The sequence below is a fragment of the Leptosomus discolor genome, chromosome 5 (genome assembly GCF_034619465.1).
Source record: "Leptosomus discolor isolate bLepDis1 chromosome 5, bLepDis1.hap2, whole genome shotgun sequence".
Classification (NCBI taxonomy): Eukaryota; Metazoa; Chordata; class Aves; order Leptosomiformes; family Leptosomidae; genus Leptosomus; species Leptosomus discolor.
The window spans coordinates 69,193,613-69,220,948 of record NC_141395.1 but is presented as its reverse complement, the minus strand read 5'-3'; the positions used below and the strand labels follow the sequence as shown (position 1 = coordinate 69,220,948).

At 42.4% G+C, this 27,336-nt stretch overlaps 1 protein-coding gene across 1 annotated transcript; it reads left to right on the top strand.

Moving 5' to 3' along the window:
- Positions 1 to 470: 470 nt before the first annotated feature.
- ZHX1 (zinc fingers and homeoboxes 1) lies at positions 471 to 18,082 on the top strand. The gene is made up of 2 exons (XM_009959222.2): positions 471 to 482; positions 15,434 to 18,082. The coding sequence occupies exon 2, from the start codon at positions 15,436 to 15,438 to the stop codon at positions 18,058 to 18,060; it is 2,625 nt and encodes an 874-aa protein (XP_009957524.2). The 5' UTR covers positions 471 to 482; positions 15,434 to 15,435; the 3' UTR covers positions 18,061 to 18,082.
- The last annotated feature ends 9,254 nt before the right edge of the window (positions 18,083 to 27,336 follow it).

Here is a 27,336-nt window from a genome sequence, read left to right as displayed (position 1 = left end):
GCAGCGGGGTTAAACCCCTTCGCGTCCGGGGCCGGTCTCCTCTCCCCGTTCTTCCCTCCTCCGCCCCGTGCCAGCTGGAAAGCCGGGAGCCTGTGCGTGGCTTTGCTCGCCGCAGGGCGGAGGAAGATCAGTCTGACTCGTCAGTGGCAGAGTCAAGAAGTTCAGTCGCGGTGTGCCCGGAGGAGCTGGCGAGTTCCCGCCCGGTGCCACCGGGCTGCGCGCACCCGGGCGGACGGACCGGCTGGCGGACGGCAGCCAAGGAGCCATGAAGTTCTGGGTTCCGACTTGTCCCGCATCCCGTGGCGTTGCGGAGCGGGGGCGAGCGCTGAGGAAGAGTGCGGTGTACGTGCAGGCAAAGTTGGGGAAGATGTCTGGTTTGCTCTTCTGGGGGTGCCTGGGTTCTGGGGTGCGTTCTGATGCTCGGCTCTCCCCTAGATCAGGATGCGCAGCCCTGGAGATCGACACCGGCTTCAATAAAGCATGTAATGGAGGCAGTTCTGGATCTCTGAAAGGGCTCAGAGTACCTGCAATAGTGAACGTTATCTGGTAGGTACTTGTGCTTTATTTCTGAGCTGGCCTTTCTGGTCGGGTAAACAGTTAACGGCAGGATGGAGACATTCCCTTTGCACAGAGTGTCATGTAAAATAGTGAGAGCTGAGAGGTCTTTTGGTCTGCAAGCTGGAATAGGTGCCCCTCGGTATCAACTAGAGGTGTACAGAGAGCATATTGGGCATGTCAAAGTGCATGTAAACACTGTATAAATAAAAAGCGGATTTTGTTATGAAACTTGTCATGTGGAAACAAATATTCCCTTAAATGTAGGAATGAGAGAGGAATTTTAAATGCTGTGCTGTTGGTTTTGACTGGTAGTCTGGTTTTTGTTTGTTTCTGCTTAAAAGGATTTCACGCAAAAAAAAGAGATCTTGTGAGTACTTAGAGAAACCCTGTTTAAGACAACCTGCGTGCGTGATGCAAATGAGAGGACTGCCCTGAATTACGACCCCTTTGAGCAAGCGGGCGTCGTTTAGAAAACCCTTTTGTTACTGTCTTTAGACATTGCCAGCAAGGCAGTCTGCTGCGCTTGTGTTGTTAAATGAATTCCCCAGAGCTGATCAGAAAGAAGTAGATGCCGTTTTTTATAACTGAAATGATTTGCTTTTAACTTCAGGCTAGTGGCTCTTTTATCTTTGCTAGACTGAAAAGCCCTCTTCTCTCACGTGTGGGTGATGCGTGTGTATGTAGTGATTGTCCCCAAACTTGGCTTTGTAAAACACAGCAGTTTGAGGTAGAGCTTTTCTTTGTGCGACATACTTTTCTGCTCTCTTACTGTTTCTTGTGACTCTCTTGCAACACCCTCGATGACCTGTGCATGCTTTAGCTGGATCCAGCGTCCTGGTGCCTAGCCTTAATTGCTGTCATTCATCACTGTTGGTTATTATTGGAGTAGACAATATTTATCACTGCGTACCAGTATCTCACTGGAGACTGTTAGAGCTGTGTATTGAACAGTTCTGCCTTTTGTAGAGTTCTTGGTACTGAAGAATTTCTATCAAGTAATGGACTTTGTGCTATTATTGGCGTTTCTTTTGTTCCCAGTGTACCAAAAGACCTGTTTCTTGTGTCTTTTGCTTCACTCTATAGCATTTCACTTAAGCTTATTGCTGTCCCTGAGCTTTCCCCGTTTTTCTTCCCGATTTGTTTATATGTACCCTGAGGGAAAGGATTCAGTTTTCGTTAACTTTTTCATCTAATCATGATTGGTGACCCTTTTGTTCGGATGTGACTGCAGAAGAGTCTTATTTAAAAAATAGTCGTAGATCTTTGAAGTCAGATTCTTTCCCTCAGTCTAAGTTCAGGGTTTTTTCCAGCTTTATGAAACTGGAACTTTTAAAGCACCAAGTCCGTAAAACCTGGGTTTTATTCTGTTTGCACATAATAAATAGCACCAAGGCACAATGACTTGTAGCTAGGCTATGGCTAATCTTTATTTTGGTGATCAGTTCCTCTTTACCTGTCAAGCTGAGGTCTAGCCAAGATTTCCACGGTGTCAAGTTCATTATTTTTGTTTTCTAATTTTTGGAAACCCTGAGCCTGTTGCAAAACTTACAGAATGATCTTTTCAGTGTCTGAACATATAAACATATAATATAAACATATTAAATTGAAGCCCTGTGTGATAACAGTTTTGGGGTCATGGTGTGGGGGAAGGTTCTGAACGTTTTTAGCTGAGTGCGTGGCTGTGCTGTTCTCTTCTGTGTATTGGTGGCCCACGTTCCCTCTCCTTGCGCTTTAGATGCAGGGTCATTGATCCATAAATGTCCAAGATGGTTCGCCTCGGAGCTGTCAGTGACTTGTAAACAAGTGATGCCATTTTCAATGTAGTGCCTTTTCGCCTTTTTCTTTTGTTTGCTTGTTATTCCCTAAATAGGCAGCAATATTGATCTTGGTGTTCTAGTCCTGTATCTTCCCACTACGTGTCAGCAGCATCACCTTTATTGACTATATATCTATAAGAATACAATTTTCTGCTGATACTGTATAAGTTTCTAATATTGTCAAATTAGGCATTAAAACAGCTTCTTCAGGCTATCAAAGGGATGTGATTATTTACGTTTTCAGCATTATGATTACTAATTCCAATTCATTGTCTTTATTCCAATTCATCTTCTCTCCTTTTTTCCTCTCTCTTGACTTTTTTTGTGTCTAGTTCAGGACCTTCCCAAATACTCAAACCACTTTGCTGCGTAAGCAGTTCTTTCTTTTTCTATGGAGGTGGAAGCCACCAAACGTGATATGTTTTCTTCTCCTGGACCAGCTAGATGGTGTTTCATGATTCTGTGCCTTGCATCACTTTAACTGATGGTTCATTTCCAATTCTGTTGTCTTTCTGTCAAGGAACTGGAGTAAACTTCAGAAGGTCCACTCAGGTCTCTTTCATATCCTTCAGAGTTAGTGAACTGCAACATATTTCATAAAACAGTGTCTTTACTACAGTGAGTCCTTTCTAAACAGCTTCAGAAATCAGCCCAAACTGAGGAAAAGTCAGCTGTTGTTGCTTGTGGGAAGATGTGTACAAGTCTTTTACCTTTCAGAGCTTTGAAGTCATAGTAAATGTTAAAATTCAATAGACTGCAGTGAAAAAGAGTGTGATCTAAAAGGGGCAAGAACGGGATTGTAGGATAGAACGTTTATTATGCTGTTAAAAATATCAAAAGGGCAGTATCATGCTAAAACATAGCAACTAGGAAGATTGCTGATGACTAAAAGAGGAACGGATGCAGCTAGATGGGAGAATGTTTAGGAGAAATGATAAAGAACTTCGAATATGCTACTTTTTGCGCTCCTTAAATGACGTCAAAGATAGCAAAGAACTCAATGTTGTAAACATCCTTTATCAGCTTCACCTCTGCTTGTGCCTAACAAGTCTAAAGGAGCTCAGTATATTCTACTTCCAAAGAATGTGCTTCAGTTTATTGTGTTTGGAGCCATTTAAGAAAGTGAGTTTGGGATTTTAGGTTTGCTCCATGCCCCTTGGCCTTCCCCAGTGGCATTTTGCAGGCTGTTGCTCACCTTCCTTATCTTGGCCTTACCAGGAGTTGAAGGAATTTAACATGCTACCAGGGGACCCACAACTTGAAGTCGTTGCTCAAGCAAGCCTTGAAGGCTGGCAGTTTTGTTTAAGCAGTGGGCAGCCAGAGCTGTGTAATGAGGCATGCACAACACCAGCCCTCGCTCTTTGGCACAGCCAGCATCGTTCTGTGAGCACCAAATTCACCCCGCCAGACAGAAGGATAGAATCGAGCTTTTGAACTTTCTAATGGTTATGGTCAAAGTTCCACGTGTTCAGCACTCTGAATCTTCAAAGCCTCTTACGAACCATGTACGCGTGCCCAGGTGGCCAAGAAGGCCAACAGCATCCTGGCCTGTATCAGAAACAGTGTGGCCAGCAGGAGCAGGGAGGTGATCGTGCCCCTGTACTCGGCACTGGTGAGGCCGCACCTCGAATCCTGTGTGCAGTGTTGGGCTCCTCACGGCAAGAAGGACATTGAGGTGCTGGAGCGTGTCCAGAGAAGGGCCATGAAGCTGGTGAGGGGTCTGGAGAACAGGTCTGATGAGGAGCGGCTGAGGGGACTGGGGTTGTTTAGCCTGGAGAAGAGGAGGCTGAGGGGAGACCTTATCGCTCTCTACAACCACCTGAGTGGAGGCTGTAGTGAGGTGGGGGTCGGTCTCTTCTCCCAAGTAGCAAGCGATAGGAGGAGAGGAAATGGGCTCAAGTTGTGCCAGGGGAGGTTTAGATTGGACATTGGGAAAAATTTCTTTCCCGAAGGAGTGGTCAAACATTGGACCAGGCTGCCCAGGGAAGTGGTGGAGTCACCATCCCTGGAGGTATTTAAAAGGCGTGTGGATGTGGTGCTTAGGGACATGGTTTAGTGGGGGACTTGGCAGTGTTTGGTGTACGGTGTGACTTGATGATCTTGAAGGTCTTTTCCAACCTAAACGATTCTATGATTTTATATATTGGATAGGAAATAGCCACTAATTTAGAATGAACACTGAATTAGGCAATCATTTTATATAGGTTTTAAGGCTTGAATCCTTGTTTATAGGAGTGTGATTATTTTAATATTGTCTTACCTTAGAAAGGTGCTAAGAACCTCACAGATGGAAATGCATGTTTGTATAGTCCGAGGCAGTCTTGGTAGAGGTCTCTATGCTTGATGTTCCTAAAAATTGAGGTAGATTAGCCTAAACAAAATATGGTATTGACGTGATTGCCTTCCTCCCTGTGTTACGCTGAAATGTCATGCTTCATATGCCAAAATGCTGTTGATTTTAAAATTCTCCTCTGGCCTTACTGGTATAAGGCTCTGTTTTGGTAATTAGGTCAAAATGAGATCTGGGAATGTTGTAATGCCCTAAAAAGAGGGGACACAATGGGTAAGGAGTCAGGAAAGAAGAGTTATTACTTACCTGGGCTGTAGAAGACTGGTAGTCAAGCCTTAGTTGCAGCTGTGTGCATCTTCAAAAAAGTCCAGATTCCTAGTTAATCTTTAGAATACTCTCAAAGTAGAAAAATACTGCCTTTTTATGCATAGGTCAGCTGCCTTCAGCAACATCAGTGGGAGCTGAGGGCACTCTGCAGATCAGAGCTGTATCAGGAGTAGTTAGGTGCTTGGCAGCAGTTGCCAAGCGAGCTAGATGGAGCAAGCGTGAAGGCTCGGGGGGGTTCTGTTTCTTGGTAGGGTTCTTGGCAAGATGAAACACGCTTGTGGCTTCGATGAAATTTGTGGAGTATTCAGCACTGCAGGATGTCCAGCCTTGTTTGCAGTGTTGAATACTTAGGGCTGTCTGTCCTCTAAACTTCTCAGTGGGGATCTGGTCTGATGAAAGGTTCATCATACCTGGAGTGTCACGTGAGTTCAAGGTTTTTGTGCAGAGATCAGTTTGAGGAGTTGGTGACCGTACAAGATCCCTGCTGGCATTGTAGGTATCTGTTAAAATATGATGCAAACCCCCACAACTTTACTACAGTACTTGTCTTGTGAGTGTTTTTCAAATTTGACTACTTAATATGTTTTACTTAAATTTGTTGGAGGAGTTTGTGGGTGAGTGGAGAACTAATTTTTTATTTCATTAAAATAAATAATTTAAGATTGAGACTTTTTTTTTGGTGTGTGAAATGATTGCAACTTTGGGTGGTTTATCCTACAGTCCAGAAACATTCATTTTAAATCTGAATCTTGACAAGTAGCACTTTTTTTTTTTTCCTTCATCCTTGGATTTCTCCAGGGGAAAAATAAGGCCTTGTTAATATCAACTGTTTGTTTCTTTTGGGGAAAGGAGGGAAGAGATGAGAAAAAAAGAGTAATACTGAAGTAAAGCAACTTTACTCTTTCCATGCATAGTGAAGAAATAGTCACAGGTACACATCCTTAGAAATATATATCTGTTAATCCTTATATATAATGTTCAGAGAGGGAGAAGTTCTGTGTTAATGAATAGACTGAAATTTTACTTCAGAATCCTTTGCTTTGAAAGCTTTCCAGTATATTACTACTTGGGTGGATGATGACAGTGCAAACACCACACGCTATGGTCACACATGTTTACTGACGAAGAGCAAGCAATACTTTTACTGCGGTTTACGCCAAATGTATATGGGCTAGTTCTAAGGGCAGAATTTGTGGATATATGCCCCTTTATGTGAGTGAATGTCCTGTTTCTGGATGTAATCCTCATGAAGTTACTATCTGTGAATTACTGACCAGGAGCCCTCTTCCTTACCAGGCAACGTTTAAGTCTGGATGCTGCAGAGAGCTGAGTCTCGGGCGAGACAGGCTGAGGGCGAGCCTTGCTGGAGGGTTGGGACCGAAGATGGCTTTGCCCCCGAGCACCTTCTCTGCACTACCTTGTGTGGAAAGATTCAGTCATTTCCACCCAAAGCAATGAAATAAAAAGCTCAGTCAGCCATTTCATTTTGAGATACCCCGCCCTCCAAAACAAATATTAAAAAGAAAATGTAGGTTTTGGCCCATGCATATCCCAGTAATTTCCACTGATTAAGTTGATGCTTGTAGTTGGGATCTAGACAGGCCATGTTTTGCAAAATACAACTATCTTTTTATTTCAGTAGAGGAAGTGACAAGATTTATATAGTCCCTTTGATATTTTATTTAACCCAATAACTGCTTGGGAAGGAAAGAGTCTGTTTAGTTTACCTTTGTCCTACATTCAGTTTTAATATCTAATGTTTAAATGAAGGGGGGGTTGATCTTTATTCTTAATGATTCATGCTGCCTCAAAGCACAGTGGTTTCTAGTTGTGTGCTGCCTTTCCCACTGGGGGATGCAAACAAAAGAACAATAATTTCAGACTCCTCCTTCAGTTTCCAAGAGAACCTTAGCTGCTCAGGGATAGCTTTGAATTTTAAAAGCATTTTTCTTCCAAATTATGTATTGATTGCACACAAAATAGCAGTGCCGTAATATGCAATTTAAAACAAATGCACGATGGTGCTCATTTGCTTTTAGTGCTGCTTTTTCCAGCAGAAAAACAAAAAGTGGATTCTGTTCCCATAAACCAGTCTTGCAAAATCCTTACAAACATTTATTAGTCTAGACACAAAATATTCTCACTCAACCTCAGCTTGACAAATGCAAAAAAAAAAAAAAAAAAAAAAAAAGGCAAGCTAATATTGTCTTTGGCTGTCAAAAAAAAGGGGGGGTGGGGGGGTGGGCAGGAAGCTTGCCCCAGGCTAGTGAACCAGTAACATTTTACTGGGGCTGCCTACAACAACAGATGCATCTTATTCCATCGGGGTTTCCAGGCCTGCCTGTTCTCTTATGCTAAACTTGGACACTCTCATAAACATTCTCTTTGAGTACCACACCCCAGTCGGATCCTGGGCTCTTCTAATTTGGTTGATTTAATAATGGCACTAAACATTTTCGTCTTGCCTCTCCTTACCAATCGTTGTGTTCTCCCGTCTCCCCCCAGATAGCATTTAACTAATGCATTAATTCAAAAACAGTCCTAATACATGGGAACTGGAATAATTGATAGGAATCAAAATGGTTTAAAATAGGTGATTTAATCACAGTGTAAATCTAGCACGTGGGGAATCTTGTTTTAAATTATTTCTTCTAATCTTGATTTGCATTTGTGCTTTTGGTAACTTGCATAAATGGTGAATTATTTTCATTGTTTGATATCGTGGTGGTTGGCAAAATTTTGTTTTGTAAAGGGATTAATTGTGCTGGTGAGTATTTTATCAATCCTTTATCTCAAGATACAGTCAGTATTAATTTTTAATTTTTGTAATTTTCTTGGAAAATAGTGACTTATGCATATCTTGTTTTTCAGATAATGGTTAGTTCCTGTTATTCCCAATTTATGTCAAAGTGTGTTTGGTTGGAAATTAAAATTTAATTAAAAATTCTCCTAAACAGCATAACATGTCTGTATTATTAATTAAACTACAGTAAACATGTAGAATATCTAAGAATACATTTATTCAAGCATGACTGGTTTTTTAAACCTATGGATTTATAAGGCAAAATATGCTATTTTACTTACTAGATTAAATTTATTGTTTCTGTGATGACATATCCATGACTGTTAAGGTTGTTTTTGTCTGTCCTTAACTTAGTGATTCAGCTTACAATTGTAAAAAGCATTCTGGAGCCACATTAAAAAAAAAAAAAAAACCTTCTAAAATATCAGCTCCAAAGTCACATTTTTTACTTCCTAAGTGGAGAAGCAAATCATGTGGCAAAGAAAATAAAGGGCTTTTTGTGCACTTTGCGCTCTGTGACCTTCTCCCAAAGAGGTAGCAAACCTCAGAGGCTGGAGGATTTAAGGAGGGCATGGGGTGGGAAGCAGGTGGGTCCGGAGCCTGCAGAAGAGGCTCTGAGGAAGCACATGTGAGCAAAAGCCTGCGGTGGCCTAAGTGGCAGAGGAGGCTCTAAAAGTGGTTGCAGCCTTGATAATGTGCCTTGAAGTCTTCACCTTGATGTGCACTGACCTAGTAAACTGTAAGGTTTTTTGCTCTTCAGGTGACACTCCAAGTCCTCCCTTTTTCTTCATTCATAAAACACTGGCTCATGCAAACACTGGGTTTATATGTTTATTGCAAGTATTTTGGGATCCTTTACAAGTTACTTAAATGATGGGTCTGTATCCTGGTGTGTGCCAGTCTGTGGGTACATGTGGAGCATGTAGCAGGATGTATTAGTGTCACCTGGTGAGTCCATTGTAGGTCCTTGTTTCCACTTTCTTAGGATCCTTGAAATGAGAATTTCTCACAGATTGTTTCTGTTTGGAGGCTGCTTTTCTCCACCGTTCATTGAGTTTTGGGGGAACATTCAGCTGGTTCAAGAGCAAAATTAACGGAGTGAGAAGGAAAGCAAGGAGAGGAAGAGAGGCAATCTCAATGTCAAAGCCATATTATCTTTCTTTTTCTGAACAGCTCTGTGCCTCAGGGATTTGACATAGGAACTTGAAATTTGGCAAGGATCTAGCCCTGAGGTCTGAGAAATGCATTCCACTGTTTAAAAAAAATAAAATAAAATTTTAAAATGGCAGAATTGTGAGTCATACTGTATCACTACCTTTTTGTATCCAAGGTAGAATTTGCAGGAGGTTTTGTTACCTGCTGTTGATCGTGCTTTCATGCCTGTCATGCACACTTGCGGGCTGCTTTAAACCACCTGTGTTAGATGGATTCTGCTCCTTCATCTATCCAGGTTGTTGTCCTGGCATGCATCAACGTAGTCCTTAAGCTGCTGCTGCTTCCTGTGCTCCTGCAAATGGCACTGGCCTGGCAGGAGGTCTGAAAGCGTTGGGAGCTGGTAAGCCCTGAGACCTAGTCCCACTTGTTTAAGGGTAGAGTGCTCCCACTACTGTTAACTGCTGTTGGGAAGATACCATTTTGCTACAGTGACAGGCAAATATTAATGAAAGCAGATAGCAGCCGATGTGAAATCTGGTTTCCAATGTGACAGGGGCGCATACGGTTAGTTGCAATCAGTGGAGGAGAGGGAGAGGAGAGAGAGGCAATCTGTGCTGAGCTGTGTCACCTTTAAAAAGCGCGGGGGTTCCTGTATAGCACGAGGGATGATTAGAGAATGAGTCGGGCTATCTAGCAAAGGAGACCATCTGTAGGACTGCTGCTTTGGTCTCTGGGGAAGCTGAAGGGTGTCTGGGGACACAGACTCCGTGAAGTGAAAAGAAGGTCTTGTACTTCCAGCGCTAGACTAGGGCCTGGGAAAACGAAGGTCTCTAGAAATTTTTTGTCTAGGAAAAATAAATGCAGATTCAAGTCGAAAGGAACATTTTGTGAAATCATGTCTATGCCAGATTGTTTCATTTTAAAGAAGGAAATCCCAGGAGAATAAAACCTTTTGTTGTGACGTTTTAAGGAGAAACTTTTTTGATCAACCATTTTAAGAATGAATTTTTTTTTTAAATTTTTTGAAAGCCAATATGAAACATTTTGGGGGTTGAATTGCATGTTTATTGAACCCAAATCACACTTAAAAATATTTTCGTGTCAATAACTTATTTCTTCTTCCTTTCCTTTTTCTGTGTAACAGTATAGCAAGCAAAACAAAACAGAGTTGTAACTACGCAAAAAAAGTGTCCCTAACTCTGCTGCCATTTTATTGGGTATGATAAGCATTTACACAAGTCTGATACTCACTTTCAAGAGCAATTGTACAGGGATGTCTGATGTTACACGTACTGAGTGCTCACAATGTGAATTGTACTCTTTAGAGGTCAAAAAAAAAAAAAAAAAAGAAAGACCTGCCTGTGTGAGGTTTAGCTGCCAAGGTGACCAGATCCCATAGAAAATACATGCTCCTGTGACTGAGGAGCAGAGACATGCACCATATATGTTAAAGGCACTTCTTTATCAGTGCACTCGTGATTGTTAAGTACTTGTCATGTTTGATCAGTAGCTCCTGTAGGATCAGACGTAAAGACTGGTTATGGCGCTGTGTGTCAAAAGCAGTGGCACAAGGTACTGTGCTCACTGTAGAAGTACCTGGGGGATATTATGTAATAAGAGAAAGATAATCATTTAGTGGTCGCTTCTGGCCTGAAATTCTAAAGTTTACATTGCTGCTCACTAGCCATTAAAACCGATGGGGATAGGAGAGACTGAGAAAGTCTAGCTGCACGTCCTGTGGCAGGCTCCTCTCAGCCTCTGCTGGGCTTCATGTCGGCTTCCCAGTGCTCCTGCACGAGTCTGGCTTCGGCATACCCCGAAGCTGTGTGCGGGCAGGCAGTGCAGTAGCTTTTGGTTCGTGCCCCTCTCGTTACAAATTGTAATGTGGCAAGGACCCTAAGCATTTTGGGATCGTGAGCAGTAAGGCACTCTGAACTTTGCAGATAATGAACAGCCAAAGCAAATGGCACTGTAAAACAAAGTCCTTTCCCCTTCTCACTGAGAGGCAGCAGAGATCAGAGCAGATTAACCTCCTCTGAGCTCTGTGCAGAATAGTTTTTGACATGGATACATCTACTCTGAATAAATGGTAATAGTTAGAAGGAGGCTAAACAAAGAATCAGTTGTCATGGATTAATCGGACCCTATAAGGAGAAGACAAAACGACGTTTTCTGTGTTGAGAGAGATCATAGGTAATTTGTCATCTAGGTAATTGTAAAAGTTAGAAGCAGCTTCTCCTGAGCCACCCTGTTTGTGCGTATTCTTAAAACCATGTTATTTGGGTTTGGATTTTTTGTTGGCCCACTTTTCCTGGGTGGTAGAGGGAAGTGTCATATAGCAAGCCAGGAGAAATGCCTTTTCATAAGGCACACAACCTGAACACATAGCGAACGCTTTCTGTAATCTCATTGATTTTCTTCCTGCATCAGCTGCTCCTGTTTGGGGGAGGGAAGGAAGAGGCGGGTACAAAATTTGTGCGAGAACCAGATTTTTTTACATGTGTCTTCTGCTGTCAACCCTTCATCTTTTCCTTCTCAAACTATAGCCAAAGGGGCAGAAGGTTTCTGCCTGCATTTCAAAAATATTTATATAAATCTTTCTCCAAATCTGCTGTAGAACCAATTTTAAATGTTGAATTCCACTCCGGAGAATAAATCTGTCTTAATGTAATTATTAGTGAATTGGGATTATTACTGGTTTATGGCCTGTTTCTGAAGAGCAGTGTCCTGAGCAATTGCCTGCTCAAAGATAAAAGATAAAATCCTGGACCTTCAAAACAGCATGCCTGCTTTTCAGTTTTCATTGAAAAATGCTGCTTTTGACATAAAGCAAACACCTGGAATATTTTGTCACCAGCAAAATTGCACAATACAATGTCAGTATTAACAGCAAGGGATAAAAATACAGTGCAGATAAAAATAGAAAAACTTAAACAATACTAAGTCCTGTATTTTGCCATGAAGGATGTAAGGGGCAAGACAAAGCAATCTCTGAACCAGTAGTGACGATCTTCAGGAATTCATGGAGGATGGGGGCAGGTCTCAGAGGACCTGAGGTAGACAGCCATAGTATCTAGTCTGAAATGAGGGAAAGGCATGAGCAGAGGAGGAGAACATGTAGGGAATCACAGATTGGTTAACGGGAATCTTCATTCCCAGGACGATACAGGAAGAGTTTACTAAAAATCAGTCTGTAAGAACCTGGAGAGTTGTAACAAGGTTCTTTTAAAAGTGGATTTGACTAAACCAGACTATGTCAAGCCCATCGGATTTCCTTTTTTGCTGGAGTATTGGCCTATTGGAACAGGGTGTTGCAAAGCTTACTGAAATCAAGGTAATGGCAAGGTCCCACAGGGCATATTGTGAGCGGCACAGGAGAGGTGTGTTAGAGGAACTGAAGTACAAGGGTGATGCATAACTGGTTTGATAAACAGCTCAAGTGTGAGTGTTCCTGATCCGCTGGTAAACTGAGAGAACATGTCAAGCAGGGGCCTACAGGTGGAATAATTCCATTAGCACCAAGGAGAAGGGAACGGAGGTTTCTGTAAAGTCTGTGGAGGCAAGAAGTCTGGGAAGGGTTGCAGGCATCTTGCTCTGTTGTTGAGGTTTTAATGAATGCTCTTGTAGCTCTTCATAGCCCTGAATTAAACAGGGTTTTGAAATCACAACATCTTTTTTTTAAAAAAAAATAAATCTTAGCCTAGTCAGAAGAGCATAGATGCAGATTTCTTTTTTGTGAGGCCAGCTTGCCTCAAAGAAATGTGTTGCTCTGTTGGTAAACGGAGGGATGGGATAATCTACCTGTGCGCCAGGAGCAGAACTGAACCACAGCAGACAGAGATGTGATCCAGGGATTGAGCTGAAAGGATGCAAGTGATGCAATTGCCTGTGGACCTGCAGGCTTCCAGGCACTGTGAATGCTATTGGGTGAACAAGGGGACTGGAGAAAAACACCTAGTGCTCTGTAGGACAGCTTTCCCATTTTCTTTATTGCCTCCAGCATGCTTCAGCACTGCATGTCAGGTCAAATGTTGCTTTCACTTGTGCTCTGTGCCGTCCCAGCACAAGCCTCTCAGCAAGCCCTTCTGCTCGCTTAGGCTGCCCTGCGTATAGTTCCTACGTGCTGCGCTCGGGATAAGGCGCTGCAGAGAACCGCAGCCACTTTTCAAACTGCAACCTCAGTCAGCAAAACCAGCTGTTAAGTAGCTTTTGAAAATGGGCATTTCTGGCATTTTTGAAATTTTACTCAAGATCGCAGAAAGATTAGGTAATACCACCCAGCTCTTCCCCAAGAGCATTGCTCAACATTGAGCCTTGGCAGTTGTTTTTCTTTTGTCAAAAGCCCTCTAGCCCCACAGAGAAGCAGGACGGTTAATAATGCTCTACCTCTTCTCCCTCAGCACACCAAGACAAATGTCTCCATTTAGCTTTGCTTCGTGGTTCTCTCACTGCAAAGATCAATGAGATGGCCTGCAATCCATACTGTGTATATACATTAAAATAAATACCTCTTTTCTGTGCAGTTTTACAGACTGCCAGCATTAACTTGTAGAAGAAGGATATCTTTCAGCTTCAGTACTATTAAATAATTGTCATCCTGGAATGATGATAACCCAGGATTTATTGAGCATTGTCAGTGTCCTTAATGCCGTGTAACCGTATCCTTGGCATAAAAAGCCTACCATGTCAGGCTGTGCCCTTTGGATGTGAGCAGAGAAGTACTGCAGAGGGTGACTGTTAAAAACATTTGGGGAGGATTTTTATGAAAAAGTGAGGCGAGGCACACAGTTTCGAAAACGGAGCTTATGCAGCAGCACTGGGTGGCAGCTATGGATGAACACTCTTGTCTTTTGCCTAAAGAAAAAATATGAAGCAAAGAATTATTGATCTTCCTTCCTATCCACAGCCTCTGCCCTCCCATAATCAAAAAGAACGAACCATCTTATCGCACGGTGAAAAATAGTATTTCTTTTCACCTTCCCATTTCTTGTAACTGCCTTTTCCTTTTACTATTCTTTTTCCTTTATGACTTGGTCATGAGCAGAGGTGGCCTTCTGTGTTTAACCTGTTACATGCTGTTCCCTTTCTAAACCCTCTGAAAGAGCTAGTGAGTATTCCCTTTGAACTTGAGCATGCCCCTGCTTTGGGAAGCAGATGATGTTCCACTGTCTAAAAATTCATGTACCTGTGGGATTTCTGGTATGAGAAGTCAGTGTCTGATTTTATTTCAAGATAAAAGCTATTACAGAGTTTATAGCCCTCTGCAGAAGTTTATGCATCATTTCCAGCAGACTAGGTGTGGTCCCTGTGGGATAAAATGGTCTCCACTCTATGCTATTTAAGATTATATTTATTCTCTGAATTTCTGTAGGCCTCAAAATTGATTGGTGGTACTTTAGTTTTTCTTAGAAATGGACAAGAAATTCTAAACAGAAAATACCTAATTTTGTTTGGCTTCTGCTTGCTATAGGAGTCTGTAATGTTTTTTCTCTCTCTGGTACAGTTCACACAATCAGTCATGTCCCTGTTAATGCAGAGAGGCATGAAAACAGATTTTAGTTAATTGCCATGTGCTATCAATCAACTTTATTGGTTTGGGATTGGTCTTCAATTGGAGAATGACATTTAGGGAGCTAGGAAGAAAGGATAGTCATCTTTTGTCTGTCAAAGTGCCTTAAAAAGGCATTGTTTTGCCCGTTTTTGAGACTTGGAGGCGAGTCCCTGCACGTGCTCATGCTCGCATATATAATGCAATAGAAAAAGACTCTAAAGCCTGCCTTTTCTGGGAGCCTTCACAACCTCTGACACAAAAGGTCTGACAAAGTCAGTAGTGGAGGTGTCGTACTGGGGTCAAGTTTGTGATAGGAAGGACTTGAGCTCACAGGGCAGTCAAGAGAAGTTGTCATAGCTTCGGCAAAGCAGTCTAAAGGCAAGAATTATGTAGGGCAACTGCCCGCAGCATTGTGGCAAGAAAAAGGCTTCTGCAGAAAGGGAAACAGACAGTTACCTGTTTTCCACTGTCCTGTGTTTTATGCCTTTCAGTGCATCGACATGAACTAGAATAAATTTCAACCTGTGGTAAGTGGATTGGATTTGCTTTTCTTAACTTAGCTTCGAGTAGCTCTTTTTGGAGGGGGTCTGCTGGTTTCAGGGATGAACAGTGGCAGATCGAACCCCAAAGGACTGAATTACCTTAAGACAAAAGATGGAGCAGAATGGAAGTTGCTCTTTAAATTGAACTAATTCCACTGTCTCTTCTTTGCTACAGGTGGTGGATGTGGACTTTAAAACAGTGTGTCTCAACATTTCATCCTCAACTATCTATTTTTAATCTGATTGCACTACAAAAGAAAAGCTGCTAATGGGATAAATGTTGAGACTTTCCAAGAACTGACTTGAAGTACCGAAAGCCATTATTAGTCCTCAAGAAGAGCTTGAAGCCAAGTCTGTGTCTGACCAGTCAGCATCATTTTCACATAACAGGCATGGCAAGTAAACGAAAATCAACAACTCCGTGCATGGTCTTAGCCAACGAGCAGGATCCGGATCTAGAAATGGTGTCAGACTTGGAGGAAGGACCGCCCGTACTTGCGCCAGCAGATAACCCTACAGCAGAGAGCGTGACAAGTGATGAGGATGTTCATGAGTGCGTGGATTCAGACAATCAGAAAAATACAAATAAAGTAGAAGGTGGTTACGAGTGTAAATACTGTACTTTTCAAACTCCAGATCTCAATATGTTTACTTTTCACGTGGATTCGGAACATCCCAATGTAGTATTAAATTCATCCTATGTTTGCGTGGAATGCAATTTTCTTACCAAAAGATATGATGCTCTCTCAGAACATAATTTGAAGTACCACCCTGGAGAGGAGAATTTTAAATTGACCATGGTGAAACGTAATAATCAGACAATCTTTGAACAAACAGTAAATGATCTCACATTTGATGGGAGTTTTGTTAGAGAAGAAAACGCTGAACAGGCTGACTCTTCTGAGGTCCCTTCATCAGGGATCTCAATTAGCAAAACTCCTATTATGAAAATGATGAAAAACAAAACTGAAACTAAACGTATAGCTGTTTTCCATAATGTAGTTGATGACATTCCTGGTGAAGAAAAGGGAACTGAAAATGAGCCAAACTCTGAAGAAGCAGTAGAAAAACCACCGCCAGCAGTTTCCGAGTCAAAAGCGAGCCATTCGGTTGCTTGCAGCGCAGCAGATGTGGCCAGTGCGGTAGTGACTCCAGCACCTGTGCTTCAGCCTGGAGTGGCACAGGTTATAACAGCTGTTACAGCTCCACAGAACGCAAACCTGATTCCAAAAGTCCTAATACCTGTAAATAGCATTCCAGCCTATAATACTGCTTTGGATAACAATCCTCTTTTGCTTAACACATACAACAAATTCCCATATCCAACCATGTCGGAAATCACTGTTCTTTCCACTCAAGCTAAGTACACGGAGGAACAGATTAAAATATGGTTTTCTGCGCAGCGTCTGAAACATGGTGTGAGCTGGACGCCGGAGGAAGTGGAGGAAGCAAGGAGGAAACAATTTAACGGCACAGTGCATACTGTGCCACAGACTATTACTGTTATTCCAGCACACATTTCTGCCGCTAGCAATGGTTTACCTTCAATTTTACAGACATGCCAAATAGTTGGTCAGCCGGGACTCGTTCTCACTCAAGTTGCGGGTGCAAACACGTTACCAGTAACAGCCCCAATAGCTTTGACTGTGGCGGGAGTCCCAAACCAAACACAGTTACAGAAGAGTCAGATTCACACTGCTCAGCCTGTTGCAGAAACCAAACAAGTAGCTGCTGTTCCAGCCCCTCAGCCTATCAAAAATGAATCCACGCTGTTGAATCCTGACTCCTTCGGCATCCGAGCGAAAAAAACTAAGGAGCAGCTGGCAGAATTGAAAGTCAGCTACCTTAAAAATCAGTTTCCTCAAGATTCAGAAATTGTTAGACTTATGAAAATAACGGGCCTGACTAAGGGAGAGATCAAAAAGTGGTTCAGCGATACACGCTACAATCAGAGAAACTCAAAGAATAATCATGGGATTCATCTCAACAGTGATTCATGTGCCACCATTGTTATTGATTCAAGCGATGAAATGAATGAGTCCCCAACGGGCGTCACTCCACAGAGCAAGTCATCGTGGAGCACTTTTCCTGATTTCACCCCACAGAAATTCAAAGAGAAGACTGCTGAACAACTGCAAGTCCTCCAAGCAAGTTTTCTTAATAACCCTGTCCTTACTGATGAAGAGATGAATAGGTTAAGAGCCCAAACCAAACTGACCAGGAGAGAGATTGATGCCTGGTTTACAGAAAGAAGGAAATCAAATGTCCTGAAGGAAGAGGGAACTGACTTGAACGAGAGCAATGCTGGCAGCTCAAAAGAAGAGGCTGGAGAAACATCTGTGGGAGATGGAGCAGCAGGAGCAAAATCAGGGTGTTCCACTTCAAGCAAAATAGGCAAAAAATCGCCAGAGCAGTTGCACATGCTTAAAAGTTCCTTTGTTCGTACTCAGTGGCCATCTCCACAAGAATACAACAAGCTGGCAGAGGAAACTGGGCTCCCAAGATCAGAAATTGTGAGCTGGTTTGGAGATACTCGCTATGCCTGGAAAAACGGAGGATTGAAATGGTATTATTATTACCAGAGCGCCAACGCAAACAGTCTGAATGGCCAAGGCTTTGCAAGAAAGAGGGGGAGAGGAAGACCAAAGGGGAGAGGGAGAGGGAGGCCTCGGGGGAGGCCTCGGGGAAGCAAGAGGTTAAATTGCTGGGACAGAGGCGTATCTGTCATAAAATTCAAAACTGGAACAGCAATCCTGAAGGACTACTATATGAAGCACAAATTCCTTAATGAGCAAGACCTCGATGAACTGGTAGCCAAATCTCACATGGGATATGAGCAGGTCAGAGAGTGGTTTGCAGAAAGGCAAAGAAGATTAGAACTTGGAATAGAGCTGTTTGATGAGAACGAGGAGGAAGATGAAATGCTGGAAGATCAGGAAGATGAGGAAGAAACAGATGATAGTGATACTTGGGAACCCCCCCGACACGTTAAGCGTAAACTTTCAAAATCAGATTGACATGCAATTTGTGATTTGGGGCCAAAAACCTATGAATTAGGTTTGATGTCATGATGAAGAGCCAAATGATTTTTCATGGCCTTCAGTTTAGCAAGCACCTGCTTAGCATCTTCATTCCACCTAAAAGAACATGGGCAAGATGCTACCTGTGCAGGCAACAACTGTTTGCTTCCTTGCTACAAGAGTTGGACATCCTCAGGCCTAGCCTAGGAGATGGGGTTATAAATCAGATCCAGTCCAGCTCCTCCTCTTCCACATTACCGATGGGAAGGTTGATGTTCGTCATTCACGTGACTGCTTCTCAATATTTAATTGCCTTATTTTGTTTAATTCCAAAAAAACACAGACGCATTTTCTTTGTTGATATAGGAGAACAATGCCTGCTCGTGAAGGAGGAAAATACAAAAAACCTAAGATGTCTTTTTGCAAATATCGCTTCACCTGAAAGGTTTCAAGGCCTGGGGTTATTTCTTAAGGAAAGAGTTCAAAACAAAAGAGAAGGGGAAAAGTGTGACAAAGGAATCAATGAACCTAGGGGTGAGGATTGCTTGGTTTAAGAAAATGAGGTGATATTGGCACCTTTCGTGTATCTTCAGAGTGTTTTGGGTTTACAGAACTTGTGCTGAAATGTTCCTTGATAATTATGAGGTAACTGAATGAGTCTAATGCTAGAAGATGCTTTTCGTTACATTTAATCAGTGTATCCTACATCAGTTTAATTTAAATGCCTGACAGACTTGATGCAGCTGATGGTAACATTCGTTTTTAGCTTGTGCATTCTTTACTTTGTTGGAAATGGTAAGAAAACTATGTATATTTCTAGCTAAAAAGAATAATTTCTTGAAATCTTACACTGAATTTTAAGGTACATGTGAGGTAGAAACTGCCTAAAAGTTGTTGAGAGTTGCTTTGGGTTTTGTAAGAATACACAGATAGAGACGAAAAGCATCTTCGGGTGCTAGTAAGCAAGATTTTCAAGTAAGCTTTCAAGTGGCAATGACATGTTTAATTCTCAAAAAAAAATGAAGTTACGTGGCTTTTAGGTGCTTAGGAACGATAAACACACTAGTGTTTAATTGTTCTTCAATGATCGCCCAGTTGAATGATTTGTGCGCAAGTTTAACCTAAATCCATCCTAACAGATTGAGCTCGCCACTGTGCTGTGTTCTTAGGGCTTCTGGGTGAACGCACTTATTTTTAGAGGTGGTTTGATCTACCTGAACTGAACTCCAGAAGTAGTTTAATCAGATACAAAACATCTACGTCTTGAATACATGTCTTTAAAACAGAAAGGAAAACCAGAAGCCATTCATTTTCCAGACATTGAGCTCTACTAGTAGAGTTTGATATTAGCAACTTAAAAACAATGGGCCAAATTCATGGGAGTTAGTTTAGGCAGATGTCTGGCATCCTAGAGAACTGGTACTCTGAGGAAGAGTAGTTTGTGGTTTTGCTACTGTTAGTCTGCGTTTTTTAGGGATAAGTTACTTTATATTGCAATGTCAAAAGATGACGATGAATTGGTGCTGCTGTCGCCAGCATTGTCCGCTTTTACGTCGGCACTAACGGAAAGGATACTAGCAATCTCCTTTTGCACGTCTGTCAGCATCTTCTCCGTAGGCTTTTGCATCTGATGACCAATGAAAGACAGATGAGTGCAGAGAAAATGTGTCCTCATGTTTCCACATTTCCAGGGACCTAATCTGGAATTACTTTCTTCCTCACTGTGATAACTGTCAAAAGACCAAGAAAAATCTTTTTAGTCATGATTTTTCCGAAGCAGAGGAGTCCCATGTTAGATCTGTATTTCATACCTGATTGTGGGCGAAACCCAGGTCAAAGCAAGAAAGGGAATAACATCTGACAAAAATCCTGCTAACTCACTTTCCTCTCTGGACACTTGCAGCTGCCCTTCTGCTCCCAGATTGAACAGGCTGCCTGAGTTGCAGGACGATGTTCTGTGTGAAAGCCATTTACCAGGGTAGGCTCTGCTGAGTGTCTGAGACTGCTGGAAAGAAAAAAGCAATGGCTGTTGGTGTGTGACACAAATTTGATGATGAAACTATTTCCTGGCTTCCAAGACTGAAACTGGTGAGGCACAAAGTGGCCAGCGGTGCTAGAGAGGACTAGCCAAGAATCCCTCAGATTAACTCTGAGGTGAGGGAGAAGCAAAACCATGTTGTCAGCATATTTCATTGGAGTGCTTATGACTCTGGATGTGAGGTGGTGTAGGAGGGATCAGGATCTGGCCTTTCCAGCATTGACTGCTACACGTGGTTGGGAGGTATTCTTGATTGGCTGGTAAGGGTATGGATGAGGTGGTTGTAGATGCCAGCAGATGTAAGGAAGACTCGCATTAGCTTCAAGCTCTGCTGGGAATACGGGGTCAAAAATCAGCGCTCGCTGAGTGGGAAAGGACAAAGCTAGTAGGGAAAGAGATATATTCATGCTATTTTTAAGTTTCCAAAAATATTAAAGCAAATCCTTGGGAATATGCCTCTAGCAAGCAAAATATGGAGTTGCCTTAATCCTTAAGGTTGACCTAGAATTAATTTTCTGTCAAAAAAACAAACCAAGCCAAAACCCACCCAAGCAACCTGTCCAAATAAACACCTCCTTTTTTTGTTAGCAGAGACTGCATTTAGGTTAGCATTAAATGCGACCTTCTTTAAAAGATGGGAAGGAATAAAGATCCAAGTTAATTATATGATTAAACTGGGAAATTTTCCATTTTGGCAGCGTTCTGTTAAATAGCAGCTACAATGATAGGCCTTAGCACATCTGGTCTGAAAAACACAGGAAGAGGAAATACATTGTTTATCAGACTAAATATAGTTGGATTGGACATCTTCTTTCAGTAAAATGGTCAGAGAGGGTGGCTGATGTATACTGGGCCAGATTTTCAGTTGCTGTAAATATTACAGTTCCGTGTATTCCAGTGGTTATAATAGTATTGACAGCCCATTGAGGGACATCATCTCTTTGCAGAATATAACATTTAAATTAAGCCACGTGCTGTGGGTCAGCTAATGAGAGATGCAGAGTACCCACGTTTCCTTTGGGCTACACGCACATTGTAAGCCTTTCAGTTGTGCCAAGGATGAGAAAAGTCTGGGTGGGTTCAGCCTGAAGAGAGACGTTGAATGCATTCATTATTGCTCATAATTTGTCTGTTATTTCTGTTTGAACAAACAGAGTCCATTAATTACCAGTTTATTTCATGTTTACAGCGTGTGTGTATTTGCACTGCATACTAGGAGAGAGGGAAGCTCCTTCCGGAGGCCTCCTGCATCAGGGCTGACAGGAGAAGCATTGGAAAGAGTTGTCAGCGTGCTGGTCTGTTTATCTGTGAATTGGGGTTGTGGCTGGTGGGAACTCAAAGCTACTGGTAATGGTGGTTTAGCCCAGCCAACCCTGGGCTGCTGTGCTCCTTACCTGGGTGCCCAAGGCACACCGTATAGTCACCTGAGAGAAACAGAAATCGCCTGCTGGGTGGAGAGGATACAGCACCTCCTCATTCTACCAGCTACATACAGGAAACTTCCTGAACTTAAGCACACCAGCAAGTGTCTTTAACTAATGATGAATCTGAGCATTGCTGTGCTCATCAGCAGTGTGCCCCTGCAGCCTGGCTCCCTCTTGCAGCTTGCACACACCTGCAGGGTGTTTCGGAAGCCGCTTGGACTGAGCTACTTTGACAGTGGGGAGGGAAGGGGCAAGAAAGTACGTCTGCCGTGGCGTGAGTGACCACGTGGGGTTCTGTTGATTTCCCTGCTCCATGAAGAACTGTGTGTAGATTAGCCTGTGGTTTGTTTTCTCTATTTCTGTGGAGCTTCACCTCCTAGGTTTGAGCTAGTTATGAGCCAGGCGTTGGTGATTGTCATTGCCACTGAGATGAAGAAACTCTTTGATCTTGCTCAGATCTTATCTCTAGGTGTCTGGTTTGTTCTCAGTCCTCGTTGGGAGCACTGTTTCAGAATTCATCTGTGAGCACCAGTTCCTTTAGAGCTAAGGTACAGTTTTCCTCTTCATCTGCTGTTTCTGCCAGGAGTACCTGATCTGATGATGCTAGTTACTGCTGTCTCTGGAATTGAGCTAGAGCGAGAATAAAGATAATCCTGTGCCAGAACGGAGAGGGAGAAGGGCTAAAAGCAAGAAGCGTCGCAGCCAGGTGAGGCATCCATTGTCACTGTATCGCGCTGCTTCATGGCAAGTTTTGCTCTTGCTTCTGAGTACAATGAAGGAGCATGGTTCTGTCTTAACAGTGCTGTCTTCCCAGTATCAGCCTCTCAGTGACCCCAGGGTCAGTGTTTGTTGTATAAAGAAAGTCAGACCTATTCCTGCCTGGAGGTTTGAATGAACTAACAGAGTGCTGGCTTGTGAGAAGTGGAAAGAAGGGAAAATGCAGAAGGTTAAAGGCCCTTGACTTCTGCTTGCCCTGCAGAATTCACTTACCTAAAAGTTGGTAAGCAAAACAAGTTTTACTCTTTCTGTTCTGCCAGAACAAGTGTTGCAATCCCTCGTTTATAGCACATTGATATCTCTGCTTTGTTTTGAAAGCAAAGGAGAGGAAAGAGATCTAGTACCTCATGGTTAGAATTTAGTGGATTATCTCTAACACGCGCTAGTAAATGAGCCCATTCCCTTATCCAGTACCATTTTAAAAACTGTTTTTTCATGACATTATATGCAATAGGGTGTCTGGCTGTAACTGTGATTATTGGGAAGGAAACTCTTGCAATGTCCACGCATGACATGAAATCATTTTTCTAGTGCATGATTTAGTGACTTTGGGCAAAAGTCTGTTTTCTTCCTGCTTGCCAAGGAACTCTTGAGGCAGGCAAATGCACTCCCTTCTCTGCAGAGCCAAGAAAGCATTTCTGGAGCCCCTACAAAGTGATTCATGGCCTTGTGCAGTCCCCGTAGGTCAGAAAGCCCAAAGATGCAGACACTCTCTTCCTCCTCTGTTTCCCTCTGAAAGGAGAGCACAGCAGTAACTCTGACAACTGGTCTCTGGCTGCTGAGTAACCAAGCTGTAGTTCAAGGTGGGGAGCATTTTCCCTTTTGCACTTAACAGAGTACTGTGTATTCAGGCTGGATATCAGTATTTGCTTCTGTAAATATGACAATACCGATTTGTGTCCTCCACCTGAGTCCCCTATCTGTCTATATTCATATCTCCCAAGGAGAGAAGATAATCTTTAAGTTTCTGTAATATTAAATATCCCTGCCCTAACCTGAATGCACAAAAATAGAGTGCAATGAATCATTATATAGCTACTTTCTTTGATTTAATTTATTTTTTCTTGGAAAATAATTTTGCCTACATTCAATAGTAGTGAAAAGATAGTATGAATGATCAGAGAGCAGTAAAACTGTTGAGAGTTGTTGATAATGCCTGGAATGATCGTGTAAATCAGAGATGGGAAGGGCTGGTAGAGGGCTCAGTTCCCTGCACTGAACAGTGCTGGGTTACGCCTGTATTCTCCGTCAAGCCTGTGATACCCTAGGATAAGTAGATTTACCAAGTAGCGTGACACAAACTTGCCAGGTCAAGTTATGTGAGGTTTGGTGATGTATTAAAATTCTGTAGGAGAAGATTATAAAATGAAAGTTGTGACAGAAAGTGAAAAATCCCCTCGGTAGCTACTTATACACGCTCGATAGCTCAAATTTCTGTATCGTTTTCCCACTTTTAAAAAGGGAGATTTTGAAGCACAGGTGGGTTACAGCCAGTATTTTCAAGTTTAATGGTTGAAGCTCTTGGGGGTTTTTCTCCTTCTGCTGTGAAGAGCATCTGCACTTTTTCAGTGGATAGTCATTGCAAGACCGACTTACACAGCATTGTACAATGCAGAGTGGTAACTGAGGATCCTGTAACACTTCTCATAGGTTAAGGTGGGATTTGTCTAACTGCATGTTGATGTCTGCATTTGAGCAGGACACCGTAGCTAGTCAGTGTGCCTAACGAGTGCAAGCCTGCTCCTCCTACACGCCTGGAGTTGGTCAGAGGAACTGCACCCTAAACTCCCTCGACTGTTACGCGTGGCTTGCAGGCAGCCGCTGGCACTACAGACATCTGAAATTAGGCGAGATGGATCTTCACCTGGGAGCGTCCTGGCTGGATGGCAGCACTGATCTCTGTGTTGCGGTTAGCAGTGGTACTTGCCTCGGCTTCCGACAGCGCTTGTTGGGAAGGGAGAGGCCTTTCGTTGTTGTTTTCTTGTTTGCTTTTTTTTTCTTTCTTATTCTAGAGCAGGTAGCACTACAGTGGTGGATAAAGTAACTGAGCCTCGGTTATAATGCTGTGGCATAAGAATGGTTTGGGGTTTCTCAAGTATTTTAGAGATAAGGTTACTATGTGAACGTTGGACTGTGCATAACTTAGAATGTGTTAAGACACATGATCTTTGTGTCCCAGTTGATGAAAGTATTTCCTTATGCTTATTCAGTACTAGATACCTATCATGAAACTTTCCGTAAAGAATCTGCTAGGATGACGGAAGATTCAGGTCTTCATCCGTGACACGAAACGATCACCCACAAGAGCTCCATTATGATTTCAAAATGTTCCCCCCGCCTCCAGTTCCAGCTTACAAAAGTGTTTCCAATTTTGCATAGTTGGCTATCTGCATGTGTGCTTACAGTCTGTACAGAAATGCACTAAAGTGAGTTGCCCGACCTGGGAAGGCTTTATATTGTATAGAAAATGTGGCACTAGGTACTGCTCTTCGTGTGCACAGGAGAGTTAACAGGTGTCGGTCTCGTTTACAGAAATGATGGCGCTTTGCAATTTTCTATAACATATTGCAATATATTTAAATGTCCTGTTTGACATGTGAAATGAAATTAAGTTAATGCATTGTTATGTATTTGAAGTATGAGGAAGACGATTCACTAACGACCAGCAAGGTTTTTAGAAGGTGTCCAGTATGTAGCCGTCTGTGTGATCTGTCTGGTGTATGTGATGTTAAAGGAAGCAACAACACTGTCACTGTTTAGAATGAAGAGTTTCTTTTGAATGATGCAATAGCTTACAGTGTCTTTCCTTTGTAGCTGCCCAATGTGGTGAAGGGGAAGCAATTCTTGAAAAAGTTCAAGATAACTGGTTAACTGTGAATGGGCCTAATCTTTCGTGAAACCAAGAAAATTTTTGGACACACACAGGACTTGAATACTCAAAAGGATTGGAACTTAGTGTTGTGCCAAAGTTAAACTACTGCAGTTGGCAGAAGTTCTGCACTGTAAATAGAAGACTGATTAAAAGACAGCTTGTAATTAAAAAAAAAAAATCAAATTTTAATACAGTACATTTTTATTCTGATACATGATGGAAACATTCTGTTTTAGACCTTTTTTGAAGAGGCTTCAGTGACCACTAGATTTTGTCCTCTTATATTTTGTTTGGCCTAATACTATATGTTCTAGTAAGATGGGCTTTATTGCCTGTGTTCTTTGATATGTGATTAAGCTTATAGCTTTGAGTGACCAAACATTTTACAGAGTAAAAGTTCTTAGAAACAGTATAACGCAACTGATATTTCTGTGTCTTATTTATCAGGCTCTGCACAAACTTGGAAAGTTGTGCTGGACTTGTACAACTCGTATATGGGAACACAGCATACTTCTGGATATTACAAGCCTAAGCCTTTGTGGCAGTACGGATCTTGTCTTTGGATTTATTTTTGTTATTTTTTTGAGGCAAAGAGACGAATGGATGCTGCTGTAAAATATTTGTAATATTGCCATTATTGCTTTCTGTAGCAATTACTGCTTTTGCTTCAACAGATAAAGAAAATAAATCAGAGATAAAAAAGTCCTAAAAGACGCTGGTAGAAGAAAGGATCATGTGGGAACTTCTGAAAATAAACTTTGTACCAAAAATTTGAGAACAGAAATAATGGAATAAATATCTCCTTACTGAGTGCGTGTGGTTTTAAGAGGTGATGTGGAAACCAGGAACCATGTCTGTATGAAAATGTGACAAATCAGATCTGCTCAAATGTCTTTTTTTTCCTGTTACACAAAGCTGAATTTCACAGATTCCTCCGATGCATTGAATTTGGAGAACTGGCTTGGCTGAACCGCCAGCGTGAGGTCAGCTTCACGTGCGAGTCAGTACAGCTGCTTGTTGCTGAACTGTTCTGCTGTGTCAGCAGGCCAGGGACCTTCACGTGGTTTTTCTCATTAAGGCAGATGCTCTTTATTATCGCATTTAAAATATCTGGGGTAGGAAGAGTAGGGGCGAGTAGGAACCCCCTCCCCGCTGCAGTCCCTGTCAGTTGGACATCGTGCTTTGTGGCTGCTTTTAACGTGCCTTTTCCTCAGAGACGAAGGGTCCGAGATGAGGACTTTTTGTTGAGCTCTGCATCTCTCCGGCAAGCGTGACTTGCCATCGCTCACAGAAGCTCCCTGCCGGAGGCAGTGCCACTGTCTTGCATCGGCGTGACTCGTCACACCCGTCTGCTTCAACCATTGCGCTGCAACTGGAGGGGCTCAAAGCCCAGTCTTCCCTGCAGGACCCAGCATCGTGCCTACAGACCTATCTCCACCTGAGAAAAAGATGTTTAAGGCGGTAGAATCGTTCCTGTGCTGTAGCTTGTTCAGTCCCAAAAAATTACATCCCTAGCTGAAGTCGTGACCTATGCACAGGCCTGGAGATGAGCGCTAGTAGTCAGTACAGCTTGGTGTTTGGCCAAATAGTTTTACTCGGTTCGGTGAAAAAGGGGGGGGTAGGGGGGTGGGGGAGGAAAGAATGTTTATTTAAGAATCTGTCAGCTAATGAGGGAGATATGAAAAGCCCTGGATTATGCACGCGGTCACCTTTTTTTAAACAGTTAACCTTTTGTGTTTACAGCGTTATCAGCGATACCGAAATGCTGCAATTCAGTTGATATTTTCACAAGAGACCAGCTGGCCTTGTGGGTTGTTTTCCCCTCTCCCAGCCTCCTCTTCCCAGCCCCTTCCATCTTCCCATTTGTTTTCACAACAATACTATCGCTACTATTTTTAAGAGTTTAAAATACCAAACCACTTTGTGCACTGCCTTACTTTTCTTTTTATGCCAGAAAGTCCCTTCTAGAACAATGTTAAATTGCTCCCTGTGGGCTTGGCGTCGCTTTGAGACACTGCTGGTAGTGGTCTTCAGTCTGTCGGATGGTGGTTTCTAATATTTTTGGTTGTTAAATGACTTGTTGCACTTCAAATACTGTAAAATGAAACCTTTGAATATATTTATACGTTTCTACTGCTATAATGTTGAACTATTAGCATTGT